This window comes from Chanodichthys erythropterus, chromosome 7, assembly GCF_024489055.1.
Source record: "Chanodichthys erythropterus isolate Z2021 chromosome 7, ASM2448905v1, whole genome shotgun sequence".
Classification (NCBI taxonomy): domain Eukaryota; kingdom Metazoa; phylum Chordata; class Actinopteri; order Cypriniformes; family Xenocyprididae; genus Chanodichthys; species Chanodichthys erythropterus.
Window position 1 is genome coordinate 16420164 of NC_090227.1, and position 20922 is coordinate 16441085.

The following is a 20922-nucleotide window of genomic DNA, read 5'->3' on the forward strand; positions in this document are numbered from 1 at the left end:
CTCCCGCAGACGATAAGATGCACCCATGCGCGTTTTTTTTCACATCGCTTATCTCCCGCTGAACGTAACTACGACATTGGTAATAGGGAGTTGCTGGCAGTCAAGTTGGCCTTGGAGGAATGGCGCCACTGGATAGAGGGTTCTGGGGTACCCTTTATTGTCTGGACCGACCACAAGAACCTAGAATACATTAGAACTGCCAAAAGATTGAACTCCAGGCAGGCTCGGTGGGCACTTTTTTTTTGACGTTTTGATTTTACTCTCTTGTACCGCCCAGGTTCCAAAAACATCAAACCCGACTCTTTGTCTCGTATTTTTGACCGTTCCGAACGCCCGTCTACGCCCGGCATTTTACCCGAGACATTAGTGGTCTCCACACTCACATGGGAGGTCGAATCGAGAGTCAAGTCGGCTCTAGAAGGGGTAATGCCTCCGCTCGAGTGTCCACCGAACCGCTTATTTGTGCCGGAGGGATTACGGTCTATGGTCACCCAGTGGGGTCACTGTTCCAACGTAGCGTGTCATCCAGGAGTCAGTCGAACTAAGTTTTTGGTCAAGCAACGATTCTGGTGGCCTCTCATGGCTCATGACGTTCGCGATTTTGTCTTGGCTTGCTCAGTCTGTGCCGTTGGTAAGACTTCCAATCGTGCCCCGGATGGGTTACTTCAACCGCTGTCAGTCCCTTCGAGACCCTGGTCCCATATCTCGCTAGATTTTGTTACCGCCCTCCCACTCTCCCAAGGGTACACGGTTGTTTTGACCGTAGTGGACCGGTTCTCGAAGGCGGCTCATTTCATCCCCTTGCCCAATTTACCTTCAGCCAAGGAGACAGCGGTTACGGTCATTGATCACGTCTTTCGGATTCATGGCCTCCCGGTAGACGTGGTCTTTGACAGGGGTCCCCAATTTGTTTCCAAATTTTGGCAGGAATTTTGTAGATTGCTGGGGGCGACTTATAGTCTGTCTTCAGGGTTTCACCCCCAGAGCAATGGCCAGACTGAGAGAGCCAATCAGGATTTGGAGCGAACGTTGCGATGTATGGTCTCTAAGAATCCTTCCTCCTGGAGTCAGCAACTCTCAATGGTGGAGTACGCACACAATACTTTACCAGTGTAGTCCACGGGCCTATCTCCGTTTGAATGTAGTGTAGGTTACCAGCCACCTATTTTTCACAGTCTGGAATCCGAAGTCGCGGTCCCCTCTGCCCATGCCTTTGTCCAGAGGTGCCACCGAACTTGGACGAGAGCCCGGGAGACTCTCCTCCAAATGAGGGAACACACCAAGGCCAAGGCTGATCGCCACCGGTCAAGGCCTCCCGTTTATGTCGTTGGTCAAAAAGTGTGGCTTTCTACTGTGGGATTACAAAGTCTCCTGGTCTATGCTTCTGAGATTTCCAACACTACTAAGGACATTCCTCTCCAATCCGTTTCTAATAAGCTTGCTCCTAAATTTATTGGTCCGTTCTCTGTCACCAAGATCATTAGTCCGGTGGCAGTCCACCTCAAACTCCCTCCAGTGTACAGGAGGGTTCATCCCGTCTTCCATGTTTCCAAAATTAAACCTGTTTTTCGTTCTGAGATTAATCCGCCAGCCCCGGTTCCCCCACCACCACGTCTCGTAGATGGGGAACCATATTATTCAGTAAATCGTATTCTGGACTCTAGGCGGAGGGGACGCGGATTTCAGTACTTGGTGGACTGGGAAGGTTACAGTCCGGAGGAGAGGAGTTGGGTTCCTGCCAGAAACATTCTGGATCACACCCTTATCGATGATTACAATCGACAGGTAAGGGAGTCGGGGAACGCCAGGAGGCGTTCCTAGGAGGAGGGGTACTGTCACGGTTCGCAGATGCATTGTTTCCTTCTTTTCGCGTGCTCTGTGTTGTGACAGCAGTGGGTGTGTTTGTGTATGTATGCATGCGAGTGTGTTTGTGGGGGTGTCCAGGCCACGTGGATCATCAGTGGATCCAGCTGCCACTCATCACCATCCCCACCTGCTGCTCATTCACTCACCCTTTAAATACTCACCTCATTCTCATCTCCATTGTCAGATCGTTGTTTGGTGTCCTGTTCGTGGTTGTCTTGTCTGTTCCTGACCGGAGTCCCTGTTGTTCATCGTCAGTTCCAGTTTGATCGTCATCGTGTTCTCGTTTCATGTCTGGATCTTGGAATCATCTCACCGCTACTCTTCACGTCACCTTCATGCTTCACCAACCGATCATCCCAGTCCCTGCATCTGCCGAAGCCTGCCAATCTCAGTGACTGTTTCACATTCTCTGCTTTTTCTAAATAAAAGGCGTTACTTGCACTTGCTTCCTGTGTTCAATCATGACAGTTAGTGCAGTGTTTTTGGTTTTCTAAATTTATTTCATAAATAAATTCCGTTTGGTTAATGTGCGCACGAGCGCTGTCCCCGTGAGGCGGTCTGAGGTAACGTTAACGTTAAAATCTGAGACAGTTTTATATTTTTATTTTAGTTATTTTAAGTATAACGTTAACTGTAATGCTATAATAATCAGATAATCAGAATAATCACTTATATTCGTTAAACGGCAACTGTAGTAGAGTGTTTTTTAATTTTAGACCCTGCCTGGCCTCCCTGAAGCTCACATCAACCATATTGAAAATTCAATAAAATCTGTATAAAATGGTTAATCAGACACGGTTAATTACTTCACGATTTGTTAACTTAAATTCTTTGTAATGACAGCCAATGAACCAGCCAAATTAATGATTTAGAGTTGTTTATAACAAAATATTCTCGTTTGTCGCCACTGGTTTGTTAACTTTATGTGTGAGTCACTAAATCTAACATACTTTTTATTTTCAGCAGCTGGAGGACAGATAGCCTGTGCAGCAACAACAAGACAACAATGATTATAAGCAGGGGTGGGTATTAAATTAGTTTCTGACTTGTTCAGTACCAATAGATATAAGGTCCTGGACTAATGGTGCTGCTATCGATATGTATGTAATGTTCAGTCATTAATTATCCTTTATATACAACCAGATAATCTCCAGGTGGACTGCACGGGTCCAGGATCAAGAGATCATTCATCATGCAGTCCATGTTCCGGGAGAAGCAGCGTATCCTGGGTGAACAATTATGCCTCATTTTTCCAATATCACTTAGGTAAGACTTAGGTAAGATGTCGACTACGGTGTTTAGGTCATCACCGTCATCACCGCACTCTTTTTTTTTTTTTCTTTTTATTATTTGCTAGTGAAAGTTACAGGAATGCATATGGTGTGTTATATGAAGTATACACAATTTGTCATTGTTTGCCAATTTACTGTCTTCCGTCCCGGCAACGTCTGCAGTATTTCCTCTGTGTTTTTTTTTTTTGTTTTGTTTTTTGCAAGGCGGTGGGGGGTGTCTGCCGAACGAACAGCAAGAGCAGAACGAATTTGTCAAACGTTTAAACTCAACAAAATTGTGAAATGCATATATCAAGAGCATGCTCACAGATGAAAATAACAGAGAACAAAACAGCGTTGGATGAAGTAGATTAGCGCCCTGCATGGGCCTCAAATATAGGCCCTATCCAGTCTTTTTTTTCCCCTTCTCCCAAAACAGCTTATATACTACTGTTTCAGCTATTAAAATAGTTCAGTTTTGTATGTAATGTAAAAATGGTTATATTTCGTTTCTTTTCTTTATAAAATTAATTTACAAAAACGTTTGAAGCATTTTTTTGTTAGTTAAATGTAAGTTTTGTTTTTTTTAAGTAGGCTAATGGCCAAGCGGCCAGCGGCAGACAATGTGTTGATCATAGCCTATGTTTTAATAAATTTAGCCTTCTCAAATCATAAGGACTTGTCTAAAATATAATCTATAGATATAAAACAGTTCAAGCATATCACAATGTTAGTTTAAATGTTTAACCTAAATAAATGTGCGCTCTTAGACGCATATCCAATCGTTTGTACGGAGTGAAGCTGAAGCGGGCTCTGCAGGACATGGAGGCGTTAGCGAGATCTCTTGCATTTTTTTTTTTAACAGTGGAAACATCTTAAAATAGGCATTCATTTTTGCTCATAAAGGTAAGAGTAATACGTCATTCCAAACTGTAAAGGTTTACTTTTGTTCGTGTACACTCACAATATCAACAAAACGGTGGCTTGAACAGGGGCGCTTCACACAGGCATGACGAATATATATAGAAAGCTTTAAATTACTACTTTAAAACGGAATAATTCAAATCGAAAATAGAAACTCTTTCTTTATGTAATCCGTGCATTTCTCTCTAAAGGCACATTCAATGAGGAGATGGCCAGTCATTTTTTTTTTCATAACCATAATTGATTGAATAAGGAAAGGCCTGAAACAGGCCCGATTAAAATGTGCGTTTTATTTTATAATTCGATACAATTAAAAAAAATAAAACACAAATTATAATGGCATATAAAACTTTGTCCTATAATCGTATAGCTGCTTATATATTCTGATTTTTATGTTGCTCTGTTCTGAATAGGCCTACCTTAAAATTTAAAGGATTTGCTGCAACGCAATTTTTCTCTGATATATGAATATATTTACTAGCCTATTTTTTAATCCATACAGCAAATGCTTTAAAACAGCTTTTATATATAACCTACATCCAGTGGCGTACCGCAAAGAATGAGATGGGGCCCCTCCCACAAGCAGTGATGTCATGTGTTAAAATTTGTTGTGCACCTGAGTCCATCTGCCCCACAGTTTAAAAAAACTGATTTAACAGTGAATCATGTGGTGAATTATCATTGCATTTATTTATTTGATGTTATTATCGAATAATATTATAGCCTAACCTATATGATAGGCCTATATAATGTTTAGTGATTTTGATATCGCAGACTAATATACCGGCAGGAACAAATATTTAGGCTGATTTACTCATTAAAACCAAAGGAGCGCCAAAGAGAACAGATAACAGCCGCAACAAGCACTGGCCATGATTTCAGAAACAACACATTCCAGCAGATAGATTGCCTCTTATTTAACACAGACCTACAAATTTCTTATCAAATGGAGATGTTTCTTTCTTTTAGGTACAATTATTCGCCGAGTTTAAATACATTTTTGAGACGTTTCAGAAAGATTCTCGCAGAGAGACAGCTGAAAGCGCACCCTGTTTTTATTTAATCTATTTTACAAAAGTAGCCTACAAGGTGTTGTTGTTATTGTGAGCGTAAATATAAAATAATAAAATAAAAAAATAAAAAAAAGTAGCCCATTTGTAGTCTTGCACTAATCTGTAGGTTATTGCCAAAAATGACGGAAGGCCTATTTTAAGTTGTTTCAGCTGTCATGAGGAAAAAATCCATCAGAACGCGCAGCCGCATTCGTCGACCAGAGGGATAAAAATGTAGTCAATTTAGTTTCATATTTATATTTAAATATTGGGCTATAGCCTAATCTAATTAATATATATATATATATATATATATATATATATATATATATATATATATATATATATATATATATATATATATATTTTTTTTTTTTTTTTTTTTTTTTTTTTTTATTTAACATTTTTTTATTATTTAAATTTAATAAAATGACGGATGCGCAATGTGAGGAGACATGCAGAGGGTCAGACATAAGTTTGACCACTTCATTAAGTTTTGTTTTATAGTAAGTCTTTCTTTAAAGTAAATTTCGTTTTGTAGAAATTGTATCTTAATTTCAATCAATGTTTCATCAACCAATTGCTAATATTTAATAAATAGGAAGAAAACCAAGAACGTTGGTTGTGGAATGGATTGAAGTTCGTAACAAATGAATGTTTCTGCGGCCTTTGAATAAGGCTGAAGCAATAGACGTTATGTTTTTATTAAATTTCTTTATTACTTTATTACATGTCTTTATTACTTAATTAAATGATAAGATATTTTTGGTCTAACAATATATTTTAGCTGGTCTAATTTCTAAGTTAACTTCAAGACCGAAAAATAAAGCAGCAGGACTTGCCGATTCACTTAAGCGGCCCAGTAGTTTAAGAATGATGTTCCTGATGTTCCCTTATGTTGCACTTTGAAAAACCCCAAATAAGAAAAAAAAAGCATTTTTTATGTTCCACTTTAAAAGGTTGTTGTAAATGTAGCCTTGTTAAGTTAAATAATAGTAATGGTAATTTGCTGTTAAATTGTGAAAAACTGTTCCATATTTTCTATTAAACTCAAAAGACATCGAAAAAACAAAGTTGAAATAAATGTAATTGTGGCGACCAGGGCGGGCGAGAGCCGTGAGGGAACGGCGCGAGGCCGGTGGCGCGAGTGTTAATGAGCTTCACCTGGGAGGCGCACAGGCCTTGAGTCCCTCACGGAGGAGCTCCGGGAGCATAAAAGGAGGAGCGACTACAGTGAAGGACGAGAGAGGACCAGGCCTGGACTTTACTTTAAGTTTTATTATGTTTGTGTGGCCGGCAGACGTCCGCGAGGGTCTGCCGGCATTACTTTCGTTTTGTTCTTTGTTTATTTTGGAATTAAAGTTACGTTGAATGTTCGCCGGTTCCTGCCTCTTTCTTCCCATATTTACGAACTACATTACAGTAATTTTATTTTATTATTGTTCATATAATTTGCCGTTTAAATAATAAAGAAGACCGACTGCTTTATTTCCATGTTCATTTACAAGCTGCATGCCTTCTTAAGTCATTATATTTCCACAGAGGTCGGGGGAGGGGGGTTGCGATTAACCGCCAAACCACGGTGATATGTTGCGTCTTCACCGCAGTAAGAAAAATCCCATACCGTCACAGCCTAAGACTAAATGGATTTAAAGTGATTTCAATCATGGGTCATTTGTTTCAGGTCTGCTTGATCATTTTGTTGTCCTGGATGTGAGAACATAATCAAAAGGTGTGTCAATCAACATCCAGCCATAAAAGCAGCCTTCTCGTTAAAAGGCTCAGGAGGACAAACGGGTAATTCACAGGGTTGAATTTCACAATTCAGTTACTCACAGACACAAAGAGATGTTAATAATTCTGAATTTGAGGGGTCAGCAATTTTACTATTTGATACATTTACACTTTTTATTTAATTCAGAATGAAATCATTGTGATTGATGAATCTGAATATAGTTGATGTGTACATTTATCGTATTTGATATTTTAAAATGCAATGTCTGTCCAAAATTACAGACTTTTCCCGCTGTTGGTGCATATTAACCATCATCCTGTCATTGCTTCTTTTCTGTTTCAAAAAACAGACTTTATATTTATCATTCCAGGTCCTGATTAGGAGACGCAGAGAACATGAAGCTATGTGCCGTGCTGCATTTATCAAGCAGTAAAAATGCTTAAAACTAAAGAGAAGCATTTTGAAATTTTATGACAACAGTCATTTATTACACTGCATTCATTTAACAGTGGTTAGTTTCTTATGTCATTGCGTAAGTTTTACATCATTCCACATGCTTTACACTTTAAAATTTCAGTTTTTAATCTGATCAAGTGTTTACATGTCTTATTGAACAGATTAGAAAATGTTTATACCACCCCTTACAATCAGAATGAAATTTTAAAATCTGATTTGGCAAATTTATTCTGAATGACATGGTTGCATGTGACTTAAAGGGATAGTTCACCCAAAAATGAAAATTGTCATCATTTACTCACCCTCAGCTTGTTGTCATGATAGAATACTGGAAACAATAGCGAGTTAACACGTTTATTGAGACGTATAAAAATGGACAGTCACTGAACGTAGAGTTCACTGGTGGCACAGGGACTGAGATGGTCAGCGTGAAGACAAGGTGCGTTGATGAGATGAAGTGTGCTGGTGAAGATGAAAGAAGAATCCAGACAAAGAACGTAATCCACATAGACACCGAACAGGAACAGGAATCACGAGACTGGCACGCCGAACAGGAACAGGATGGTAGACACAGCACGGAGACATCAAACAACGATCTGACAAATGAGATGAGATATGAGTGAGTATATATAGGGTGAGCAAATGAGCTGCTGGTGAGCTGGTGCTGTGATAGGTGTCAGCTGGAAGCGCTGATGATCCAAGTGGCTCGGGCACGCCCACAAACACACACACACAAACAACAGTGACACGAGACAAGCAGGAAACAATGCATTCAAATACCGTGACAGTACCCCTCCTCCTAGGAACGCCTCCTGGCGTTCCCCGACTCCCTTACCTGTTGATTGTAATCATCGATAAGGGAGTGATCCAGAATGTCTCTGGCAGGTACCCAACTTCTCTCCTCCGGACCGTAACCTTCCCAGTCCACCAAGTACTGAAATCCGCGTCCCCCCCGTCTAGCATCCAGAATGCGATTAACCGCGGCGGTGGGGGAACCGGGGCTGGCGGATTAATTCTAGAATGAAACACGGGTTTTACTTTGGATACATGAAAGACGGGATGAATCCTCCTGTACGCTGGAGGGAGTTTGAGGCGGACTGCCACCGGACTAATGATCTTGGTGACAGTAAACGGACCAATAAATTTGGGAGCAAGTTTATTAGACACGGAGCGGAGAGGAATGTTCTTGGTAGAAAGCCACACTTTTTGACCAACAACGTAAACGGGAGGCTTAGACCGGTGGCGATCGGCTTTGGCCTTGGTGTGCTCCCTCACCTGGAGAAGAGTCTCTCGGGCTCTAGTCCAGGTGCGGTGACACCTCTGGACGAAGGCGTGAGCAGAGGGGACCGCAACCTCGGATTCCAGACTAGGAAAAATGGATGGCTGGTAACCTACACTACACTCAAACGGAGATAGGCCCGTGGACGACACTGGCAACGTATTGTGGGCATACTCCACCATAGAGAGTTGCTGGCTCCACGAGGAAGGATTCTTAGAGACCAAACATCGCAACGTTCTTTCCAAATCTTGGTTGGCTCTCTCAGTTTGGCCATTGCTCTGGGGATGAAACCCTGAGGACAGACTGACAGTCGCTCCTAACAACTTACAAAATTCTTGCCAAAATTTAGATACAAACTGGGGTCCTCTGTCGGAAACCACGTCTGTCGGGAGGCCATGTAAGCGAAAGACGTGATTCACGACTATCAACGCTGTCTCCTTGGCTGATGGCAATTTGGGCAAGGGAATGAAATGGGCCGCCTTCAAGAATCGGTCCACCACGGTTAAAACTACCGTGTAACCCTGGGAGAGCGGAAGGGCGGTGATAAAATCTAGTGCGATATGGGACCAGGGTCTCGAAGGGACAGGCAGCGGTTGGAGTAGCACATCAGGAGGACGATTGGAAGTCTTACCAGTGGCACAAACTGAGCAAGCCAAAACAAAACTGTGAACATCACGAGCCATAAGTGGCCACCAGAATCGTTGCTTGACTACAAATTTAGTGCGTTTAACTCCTGGATGACAAGCCACATTAGAACAATGTCCCCACTGGATGACCATGGACCGTAATCCCTCCGGCACGAATAACCGGTTCGGTGGGCACCCGGGCGGAGGCGTTACCCCTTCTAAGGCCGTCTTGACCTTCGATTCGACCTCCCATGTGAGTGTGGAAACAACTAGAGTCTCCGGAAAAATGTACTCGGGAGTAGACGGGCGCTCGGAACGATCAAAAATGCGCGACAATGAATCGGGTTTGATGTTTTTGGAACCCGGGCGGTACGAGAGAGTAAAATCAAAACGACCGAAAAAAAGTGCCCACCGAGCCTGCCTGGAGTTCAATCTTTTAGCGGTTCTGATATATTCCAAATTCTTGTGGTCGGTCCATACGATAAAAGGTACCCCTGAACCTTCTAACCAGTGACGCCACTCATCCAATGCAAGCTTGACCGCCAGCAACTCTCGGTTACCAATGTCGTACTTACGTTCAGCAGGAGATAACCGATGAGAAAAAAACGCGCAAGGGTGCATCTTGTCGTCTGTGGGAGAACGCTGGGATAACACCGCCCCTACCCCCACCTCTGACGCATCGACCTCCACCACGAACTGCCGTGATGGATCAGGGGCAACGAGAATAAGGGCTGAAACAAAGCAACCTTTCAGTTTGGCAAACACAGCCTCGGCTGTGTCTGACCACCTGAACGTAGTTCTGGGGGAGGTCAAGGCAATCAGAGGCGCGGCTAGTTGGCTGAAATTGCGAATAAAACGCCGGTAGAAATTGGCGAATCCCAGAAACCTCTGTAGGGCCTTACGGGAATCCGGACTTGGCCAATCCACCACAGCCTTAACCTTCTCGGGATCCATGCGTACTCCCTCAGTCGACACAATGTACCCTAGAAAAGGAACAGACTGTGCATGAAACACGCATTTCTCCGCCTTGACAAAAAGCCCATTCACTAGCAACCTCTGAAGCAATCGTCGGACGTGCTGCACATGTTCCTGGAGAGAAGAAGAAAAAAATCAATATGTCATCCAGGTAGACATATATGAACTGGTCGACCATATCTCGCAGCACGTCGTTGACGAGTGCCTGGAAAACCGCGGGGGAGTTGGAAAGCCCAAACGGCATAACCAAGTATTCAAAGTGCCCCCTAGGGGTGTTAAAAGCGGTCTTCCATTCATCCCCCTCCCTGATGCGGACCAAATGATAAGCATTACGTAAATCCAATTTTGTGAAAATTGACGCTCCCTGCAACCTCTCGAATGCTGAAGACATCAACGGCAAAGGGTAAGTATTCTTTACCGTGATGTTGTTCAGTCCCCGGTAATCAATACAAGGTCGCAGAGATCTGTCCTTCTTCCCCACAAAAAAGAACCCCGCCCCCGCTGGAGAAGAGGAAGGGCGGATGAACCTAGATGCCAGTGAATCAGAAATATATTTCTCCATAGCCTCCCTTTCCGGAACAGAAAGTGAATATAACTTGCCTTTAGGCGGAGATTTACCTGGCACTAAATCTATGGCACAGTCATAGGGACGATGCGGAGGGAGAGAAGCAGCCCGAGACTTACTGAACACCTCCTTCAGGTCGTGGTACTCGACAGGCATGTTAGACAGATCCATTGCTTCCTCCTGTAAAACAGGACCAGAGACAGACGGACATGCAGACACAAGACACGACTCATGACACTTATTGCTCCAAGCCCCGATGGACTTCTGGAACCAGTCCACCTTGGGGTTGTGTTGAACTAGCCAGGGATGACCAAGGACGATGGGTGCAAGAGGAGAGTCCAAAATAAGAAAAGATATGATCTCGGAGTGGTTGCCTGATGTGATGAGGGTGATGTCTTCAGTGGTGCGTGAGATGGTGGGGAGTTCTTGAACGTTAAGAGCGTGTACTGCAATCTTGTTAGTGAGGGATTTGAGGGGAATCTGAAGTTTGAGTGTGAATGCATAATCCATAAAATTACCCTCGGCCCCGGAGTCCAGAAGTGCTCGACAGTCGTGAATGTGATTAGACCATCTCAATCTTACCGGGAGGAGCGTAGATGTGGATGAGGTCTTCTCGGCGGAGATCCCACCCGATAGTAGCCTCATACTTATTACCGGGCTTGACCTTTTACCGGACAGTTGTAAGCGTAGTGGCCAGCTCCCCCGCAGTAGAGGCAAAGGCCCTGGGATCTCCGCCTCTCCCTCTCCTCCCGGGAAAGCCGAGCTCGCCCTACCTGCATGGGTTCGTGATCTTGAACGGGGCTGACCGCATCCCCACCGCTGGATCGTGAACTCTCAATTCCTCCAGTAACACGGCTGGGTAGGACTCGTCGCTCGACCCTGGTCAGTCGAGCATCCACTCTCAAAGCCAGTTCAATCAGTCCGTTAAGTGATGTGGGAAGATCCAAAGCATAAATCTCCTTGTGGATGCGGTCAGCCAACCCATGCAGGAACATGTCCCACTGCGCCTCCTCGTTCCATTGACACTCTGCCGCTAAAGTCCGAAACTCAATGGAAAAGTCAGAAACCGACCTCTCTCCCTGATGTAGCTCCGCCAGCATTCTGGCCGCTTCTCTCCCGGCAACCGCGCGGTCGAACACGCGTTTCATCTCAGCGGCGAGTGTCTGGAACGAGGCGCAGCACGGATCTTGGTTCTCCCACACCGCCGTTCCCCATAGCGCCGCCCTCCCAGACAGTAGAGTCAGCACAAAAGCGACCTTGGCACGTTCTGTGTTGAAAGTTCTGGGTTGAAGAGAAAAATGCATAGAACATCGTGTGAGAAAAGATCTGCAGTAACTGGGTTCACCTGCATATGATTCAGGAACTGGTAGTCGGGGCTCCAGCTGGGCGACGCTTTCTGGTGGTGTGGGGAGAACGGCCGGTGTGGGTGGCGCAGTGGGAGCACGTAGAAGTTGGAGTTGTTGGGTGAGCTCGGACACCTGCGCCACCAATGCTTGAACCGCACGACCCGTGTCGTTCAGATTCTTCTCCTGTGAATCCATTCTATGAAGACTGCTGTTGATAAAATCTTCCAGCGCTGAAGATGGATTACTCGCTGCTTCCATGCTTTGGTCAGATCGTTCTGTCATGATAGAATACTGGAAACAATAGCGAGTTAACACGTTTGAGACGTATAAAAATGGACAGTCACTGAACGTAGAGTTCACTGGTGGCACAGGGACTGAGATGGTCAGCGTGAAGACAAGGTGCGTTGATGAGATGAAGTGTGCTGGTGAAGATGACAGAAGAATCCAGACAAAGAACGTAATCCACATAGACACCGAACAGGAACAGGAATCACGAGACTGGCACGGCGAACAGGAACAGGATGGTAGACACAGCACGGAGACATCAAACAACGATCTGACAAATGAGATGAGATATGAGTGAGTATATATAGGGTGAGCAAATGAGCTGCAGCCGGTGCTGTGATAGGTGTCAGCTGGAAGCGCTGATGATCCAAGTGGCTCGGGCATGCCCACAAACACACACACACACAACAACAGTGACACGAGACAAGCAGGAAACAATGCATTCAAATACCGTGACACTTGTTCCAAAGCTGTATACATTTCTTCTGTTAAAAGCCACCATTGACTTCCATAGTTTTTTTTTTTTTTTTTTTTTTTTTTTCTACTATGGAAGTCAATGTTGGTCCAAAGCAGCCTGGTAACAAATTTTCTTTAAAATATCTTATTTTATATAGCTTTGGAACAAGCTGAGGGTGAGTAAATGATGATAGAATTTTCATTTTTTTGGTGAACTATCCCTTTAATTCGACTGTGCAACTAGTCCGATTACAAATTAATTAATATAGCTGCAAGCAGCAATTCGGGGCCAAGCCCCAGTAGGGGCAGTAGCGCAATATGGAGCAGGAAGAGGAAAAACAGCAGAAATTGAATGTACATGCAAAACATCTGGTTCAGAAGGACAGGTGGAAATGAAATGAAAATCAATAGAAGTTCAGAGAACGAACACGGAATAAACTAAAATACTTGTATCTCATTGAAGAGGAATAAAGATTAGCACAATCCTTATTTGGATAAAAAAGGTATCAAAATGACTCATTACACACAATTGTATAAAGGAACCCCACACAACATTCGAATCCACGACCTCCGGGTCCAAGGTCCATTTCTCATCTCATTGCACCACTGTGCAAGTGAATGTTTCCACACCTGCCGAAGTTTATTAGTTCATGTGAAAATGAACTCAAAATGAAGAATTCTTATAAAGCTGCACTTTAGATCATTCTGCAGCTCATCATGCTGTAGTGCAATACAGAGCAGGAAGAGGAAAAACAGCAGAAAATGAACAAACATGAAACAGCTGGTTCAGAATTACGGGCAAGAATGAACTCAGAATGTACATAAGCTTAGATGAAAATGAACACAGCATGAAACAAAAAGCATTTATTTCTAATCCAAGAGGCAGTAAAGGAATCAAAACACACTATTTTATAAAACCGCTCCACCTGGGATTCGAACCCACTAACTTCGGATACAGGGCTCTTCAGATAACTGGCTTTACATATTGAGCTACTTGAGGATGCACATTCAACAGACTGTGGAAGAAACCTTTTAGTCTAACAAAGAATTCACAAAAAAAGCATTACTTAGCATGCTATCCATATTAGCATGCTAAGCTAACTTAATGCTAATGAAGCTCATGGTTAACTTGATAACTGAAGAGCCACATTAAAGAGAATGACAACTGGTTAGCATGCTAAGCAATTAGCATGCTAAGCTAACTAGCATAAGACAACAAACACAAGCAAGGTCACATTCAGAGATGAATATCTTGGGAATGGTAGCGAATATCAAAAATCCATTCAGTCATTTCTGTGCGGCTCGGTCCAAAGATCACCTGAGCTGATTTTGGACAAAATTGGACAAAAATTGTAGGAGGAGTAGCGAAAAAACTGTTTTCCATTTATTTCAATATGGCGGACAGGTACATTTAAGGAAAATGACAAATGACACATCGTCGGAATCGGCATAAGCCAGGGAATAAAATGACATAAAGCATACACATTCTGGAAAGTGTTTTCAAAAGTTATAAGTGGTTTTGCAATAATCATTACATCTGTGGAACAGTAGGTGGCGCTGTGTTGAAACTTCTCAGGTACCTTCAGGACCTTCTAAAGGTCATACATACCAATTTGTGTGAAGATATGTCAAATTGTTTAAAAGTTATTGCAATTTATGACAAAATTCAAAATGGCGGACACGTGGTTCATCCGATGTTGACGAATTCGATATCCTCGGATTCGGCATGGCACAGGGAATCCATAGACACCAAGATCTTGATTTTCTAATAAAGTGTTCAAAAGTTATTGGCCAGAATAGCCATTTTTCAGATCTCATGACCTGTAGGTGGCGCTGTTCCCAAATTTGGCATGGAACCTCAGATCATGGTCTTGATCAAGTGTACCAATTTTAGTTTTGATTGCTCAAAGTTTGGCCGAGATACAGCCTCTATAGCAATTTTGGGTCAACCTCGTTAACTTCGTGACATCATAACTTTTGAACAAAGATGAATAAAAAAAATCTGTTCAGTCATTTCTGTGCGGCTCAGACCAAAGATCACCTGATCAAAGTTTGGACAAAATTGGACAAATTTTGAAGGAGGAGTAGCGAAAAAACGGAATACTGTACTTTTCAAAATGGCCGCTACTGTAATGGGCGGAGACTTAATGTAAGAATTTTAATAGAATCTGCATGAAGAGACGAATCAGATGTACTAAATTGTATTTTTCTAGAGCAAATGGTTCAAAAGTTATAAACTTTAGAATGTTGAATTTTTGAACTGGTGGTGGCGCTATAGAGTTGGTCCTAGAGACTCCAAAATTGGTCAGATTTCTAGACATGACCATCACTACAAGTGTGCCAAATTTCATCATTTTCTCATGTTCCGTTGATAGGGCTGCCATAGACTCCCATTCGGGAGGAAGAATAAAAATAATAAAAGGGAAAACGTACAATTACAATAGGGGCTACAGCCCCTTCGGGGCTTGGCCCCTAATTAGGGTCCATGTAAATACAGCTATTGTATAGTCCCAAATTATACACAATCACATCACATAGGCTGCTTGGCAACCCTATAACTTTTTTTTTAAAATCTGAATCTATAGCAGCAACATTAGCTGTGTTTAAATGGGCTCTAATAATCAGACTTTAATCAGACTAGTTGCACAGATGGAATAAAAAGTCACATGTAACCACATTAGTTGAAATGAATTGCCAACTGAATCCCAAACACGTCGAATCAGAGCCAGTTGCGTTCAGTCTGTTTATAATATGTATTTAAATCCACTTCAGTCAAAGGAAACAGTTTTTAAGTGTGTTGATTTCAGAATGTTTCAGCTTGTCGTTTAGTGTGTCCCGAGCTTGAAGGAGTCAGCAGTGAGGGAAGTAATCGTTAAAATGTAAATTCTTTGAGAATTTGTGCACTGTTTATTATCTAAATGTAATAATGTACACTGCCAGTCAAAGATATTGAGATTTGGAAGATGTTGCAAAATTTAATTTATTCCTTTGATGGAAAATTTTCAGCATAATTTTTCTAGTCTTCAGTGCCACTTGATCCTTGATCATTCTAATATGCTGAATTGATGTTCGGACATTTCTTTTGAAATCATCATATTAGAATGATTTCTGAAGGATCATGTGACACTGAAGACTGGAGTAATGATGGCTGAAAATTCAGCTTTGATCACAGGAATAACTTACTTTTAAAAATAGATTAAAATAGAAAACAGTTAATAGTAAAACTATTTTACAATATTAAAGTAAAACTACTTCACAATTGTCACATATCTATTATTTCTGTTTCCCCTGTGACCCAGTTTTCCCCAGTCTGATTAGTTCACTTGTTCCACCTGTGTCTGGTTAATCATCTCATCACCTTGTTTAGTTCCCTTTGTTAGTCTCTTGTATATATACCTAGTTTTCTCCTTCACTCCTGGTCCGTTCTCGTTTGTGTGTACATGCTGTCATCCCTAGTAGTTATCTCCTGTGTATTATTAAAGTATTGCTCATATTGTTATCTTCGTCTCTGTCATGCCTAGCTATACAGCAACTGTAACAGAAGAACGGACCCATACAGTTTATTTTTTGCAGTGTTTTCTTTAGTTTATTTTTTCCGTCACCATGGAACCTGCTGTTTCCCTCTTGTGCCTGGAGCAGAAGGACCGCTCCCTGGAGGAACACACCATGGACTTTTTGGAGTTGGCGTGCCTCACACGCTATCCTGGTCGCTCGCTCTGTGTTTTCTACATCGCCAGCCTGAGCGAGCGGTCCCGTGCACGCCTCCCAGGGAGCGGTCCACGAGAAGATTTTGCTGCATGTGTGGAGTGGGTGTTGATAAACAACAACTTGGCGTTCACCATCGGCCCAGCAGAGCCTATCAGCACCACTCCACCAAACCCAGCGCCCAGTCCGCTTACGCCCAGCCAGACGGAGCTGAAGCCTGATTCCACCGCAGATACGGAGCCTGCGCCTGCCACGGAGACAGTGCCAGCGAGCCCAGCTGAGCCGTGCTTTACCCCGGAGCCAGAGCCCGTTATGATGTCTGACCAGGTGAGTGAGTCGGCAACAACGCCCGTCCCCGAGGGAGTCTTAGTGGAGCTTGAGGGCTCGGAAGGAAGCCCCGCCTACACTCCCGCTGCTGAGTGCGAAAGCCATATGGACACTGGGAGACAATTTAATTATTTAGAGGAGGATTTAATTGACTGGTTTTCTGAGGTTATTTCTGCAGACACCCCTGTATCTCCTGTTCTCCAAGTTTCTCCAGTGTTCCCTGTATCTCCTGTGCCCTATGTAACTCCAGCGCCTCCCATGTCTGCAGATTGCTCGCCCAGCCTCCCTCTCCCACCTCCTCTATTTCACCAGCCCATTTCTACTGCTGCTACTCCTGGTTCCTGTCTGCCCCTCATCTCCTCCTCAGCAATCTCTTCACGGTGCTGCGGATTCAATGCGGGGCTTCCAGTCTCCAGCATGGCCTTGGCGTAAGGATCCCCTGTCTTCACCTCCAGCCACAGAAACCCGGACTCCCCCTGGATCCTATGATCCGTTGGTTTCGCTTTGGCTCATCGCGCCCTCAGCTCCACCGTGGCACGTCATCCCACCTGCTCCACCAGGCTTCCTCGTCTCACCGGCTGCGCTTTGGTCAGGCCTTCCCTCCAGCTCCTCCGTTATCCTCAGTCGCACTGGCTCCACAGCGGTCTTCCTTTGCCCCATCTCCGCCTCGGTCCCATGAGCTGTCAGCTCCACCACGGCCCTCTGGATCTTCGGTGTCACCCAGGCACCGTGTTTCTTCTCCACCGTGGCTGGCAGCGCCGCAGGATGAAGTACCCCTGTCTCCTCCATGGCTCCTCCCTCCTGCACCACCGCCAAGGAACATCATGCTGACTGTGGCCTGGGTCATCATCTGGCTTCCTCTGCTCCAGGCTGTCCCCTGGATCCTCCCACCCTCCACTCCCCCTTGGACTGTTTTTGTTTTCTGTGGACTTTTGTTTTGCTCTTCCGCCATTTGCCCTCCTCCAGAGCAGTGACTGTGCAGCTCAGGATGAAAAAGAGGAACATGTAAGTTAAACATGCTTTCCTCATACTTTTCTAACAAACAAACCTGACTACAAAATTTTTTTATATATATATATTTTTTTTTAAGCTTCCAGTTTGCCAAAATCCAAAATGAATATATACCATCCTCCTATCCTTGCCTCAGAAGAACATGAGAAAGACGCTCTTCCTCTTCACTCACAGCTCTCCATCTACCTCTGCAACACTGTTGGAAAGAATGTTCTACACAGCTGAGGACACAGATCTCAAATTCTTCCCGAGAATGAGATATCTCAAATTCTTCCTGAGAAAGTCCACATGTTCATTTTCTTGAACAAAAACTGTACATGTATTTTTGGGTGGGCCAAACTAATATTTGAAGAAATGTTAAAAAAATCTTTATTGTTCTTTATACATGTCTTTTATTCTTTATGAATGTCATCCCTTTTTTTTTTTTTTTTTTTTTTTTCTTAAGCTTTTGAGAAGCTCAAGGACTGTATATCTTTGGTAATTGTGATATTTTCTGGCAGTATTAAAGCACATTACCTCAGTATATTTGTAGCAGCTGCAGGAAATGGTTTAAAATATATATTTTTTTTTTTTGCAAATAGCTGCTGAATCTTTTTCATTTTTCATCTTTGTCATAAGAGTATTTATATATAATTGATAAAATCATTATTTAACTATACCCATCTAATGATAAAACACTTTGTCAATTAAAAGAATAAAACATTAATCACTGGTTACATTTATTGATTGTGTTGTTTAATCTATGAATGTGTTCAATTTATGAATTCATGTGTTGAATTTTCTGTACTCATAACTTGATAACACTTTACATGGTTACAAGGTAATGTTCAAATGTATTGGCTTAGTAATTGTACAAAGTAACAATGCTGATGATTTCATGGATGCAGTGTGTTTCTAGCTATTTAAATCAGAATTTATTTGAGGGTTTCTATTGGTTTCCACTACATATTTTGATCTGCAAATGTATTAACCAAAGCAATAAAATTCCCTATAACAATTAGAATTTATAAGGTTTTATAGCAGAGAATGAAGTGTTTATCAGTTCTGCGTGGATTTCAAGGTTATGTACGGTGCACATCTCCATTCCCTGGAGTAAAGGTGAGAAGCAGATTTTAAGATAAAGGTTGAGGTGGTATTTTGGTCTTTAGGACGTACCTGTCATGTTCCAGCAATGTACCACTAAAACGTAGTCACAACGAATATGGGAATCACAAAGTTACGTCGCTGGAATGTTATTCGGGACGTCGTTGCAACTAATATGAGCCGATCCAGTTAAGTTTTTACAACATGCCAGTTTGGTCGTTGAGACGTTACTGTCATTTTCCAACAATGTCGCCACGACGAATATGGGAATCACAAAGTTACGTCCCTAGAACGTTATTTGGTACGTCGCTACAACGAATATGGTCCGGTCCAGTTACATCGTCACAACGTAACTGTGTTAGCTGGGACCCTTATTCCTCGTCTGGTATCGTTTAAAGCCCTTTGAAGCTGCACTGAAACTGCAATTTGGACCTTAAATCTGTTGGTAGCCATTGAAGTCCACTATGGAGAAAAATCCTGGAATGTTTTCTTCAAAAACCTTAATTTCTTTTCGACTGACGAAAGAAAGACATGAACATCTTGGATGACATGGGGGTGAGTAAATTATCAGGAAAAGATTATTTAAAAGTGGACTAATCCTTTAACACACGTAAAGATAATAATTCCGCAAACTGCAATTGCAGGTTTCAAACAGAGATGGCGCTTTTATTTTATTTTATAAAACGAAACGCACTATGTCTCAGTAGAGACACCGTAGTTTAGGGCGCGTGAAAAACGTGTAACCAGAAAGTCAAAACGCATCTTGTTTAGTTATTTATTACATTTAACTATTAAAGAAAGAGCTGTTGGTTTCCTCCGCATGATGGAGTTCGTCATAAAAACGAATCAAGGTTTGTTTTATTTCTCTGAGTTGAGTAATTTATTTGACTTCAGGTTTGTCTTTAAATTGTGATTTTGTGTTATGTTTTAACTTATAGGGGATACTAAATGGCTAATTCGCCATAAAGTGTGGAATTACATCGAGGTGAAAAACCTAGCCAGTTTTCCTCGTCCTGTACACAACAGAATTCCAAATTTCAAGGTATCTTTAAGTTATCAGCGGCCTTTTATAGAGCAGACCGGGGCTAGAAAGTGGTGAGTGGGGCACAAACTAACGCGGGTTTAGTTGTATGGTTTAAACTAGACCTTTATCTACAGATCTATAGATCAAGTATGATAATGGTAGCCAGTGGCGTAGGGTCTTTCCGCAGCCAAATACTTTCAGTCTCGCACGCGCGTCTGTGCGCAAGACAGACATGTTCAGAAAAAATACGGAGAATAGAAATAATGTTGTCAATAACTTGTTATAGCCTATCTATGTTAAATGTACTAAAAAACATTAAGAAGCTGAATAAATTGACCATGAAATGGTCCATGCCCATGTCTTCGCGATGATCTATTGTATTTGACCGTTATTCGCTTTTCTGTAATTTTTTAAAGAGGGTTTCTGAAACTTACGCATGCAGTAGGCTAATGTAAGTAGTGCAGAATTTTAAAGGAGTTGTATTGGATTTCTGAAAAAAAAAAAAAACAACAACAACAAAAAACGGCTACGTCTGCGCATTTTAAGTTACTGCACAAGATGTGAATACATGTAACACTCGCTGGGGTGGATACTTTTTATTCAGCAAAATAAAATGCACATAAAACGTGATGGAAACATTATTTAGAGAAGAAACTTCTAGTAAATGTTTTAGGAATAAAACGTGTTTTGTTCCTAATAATGGAGAATGACTGACAGCCGCAGCGGAGTCAAGAGTCTATGGAAGCATATGGCATTATTCAGTTTGAAATGTAATATGTAAAATTGCAGTGCATTTCTGTATTTAAGTCTACTTTTTCCATACCCATATGTGCAACGTTTGGAGCAAAATAATTCAAATTCAATAATATAATTTACATTTGCTATTTCCTACACTAGTTTTAACATATAATTTAAATGTCATGGAAAAGTTCATTT

General features: G+C 42.4%; 1 protein-coding gene across 1 annotated transcript in view; it reads left to right on the forward strand.

Moving 5' to 3' along the window:
- The first annotated feature begins 19785 nt into the window (after window positions 1-19785).
- mthfsd (methenyltetrahydrofolate synthetase domain containing) overlaps window positions 19786-20922 on the forward strand; it is a 210661-nt gene continuing 209524 nt past the window's right edge. Inside the window, exons 1-2 of the mRNA XM_067389353.1 lie at window positions 19786-19813; window positions 19901-20004. Coding sequence (XP_067245454.1) covers window positions 19786-19813; window positions 19901-20004 — 132 coding nt within the window. The remainder of the gene's footprint in view (window positions 19814-19900; window positions 20005-20922) is intronic.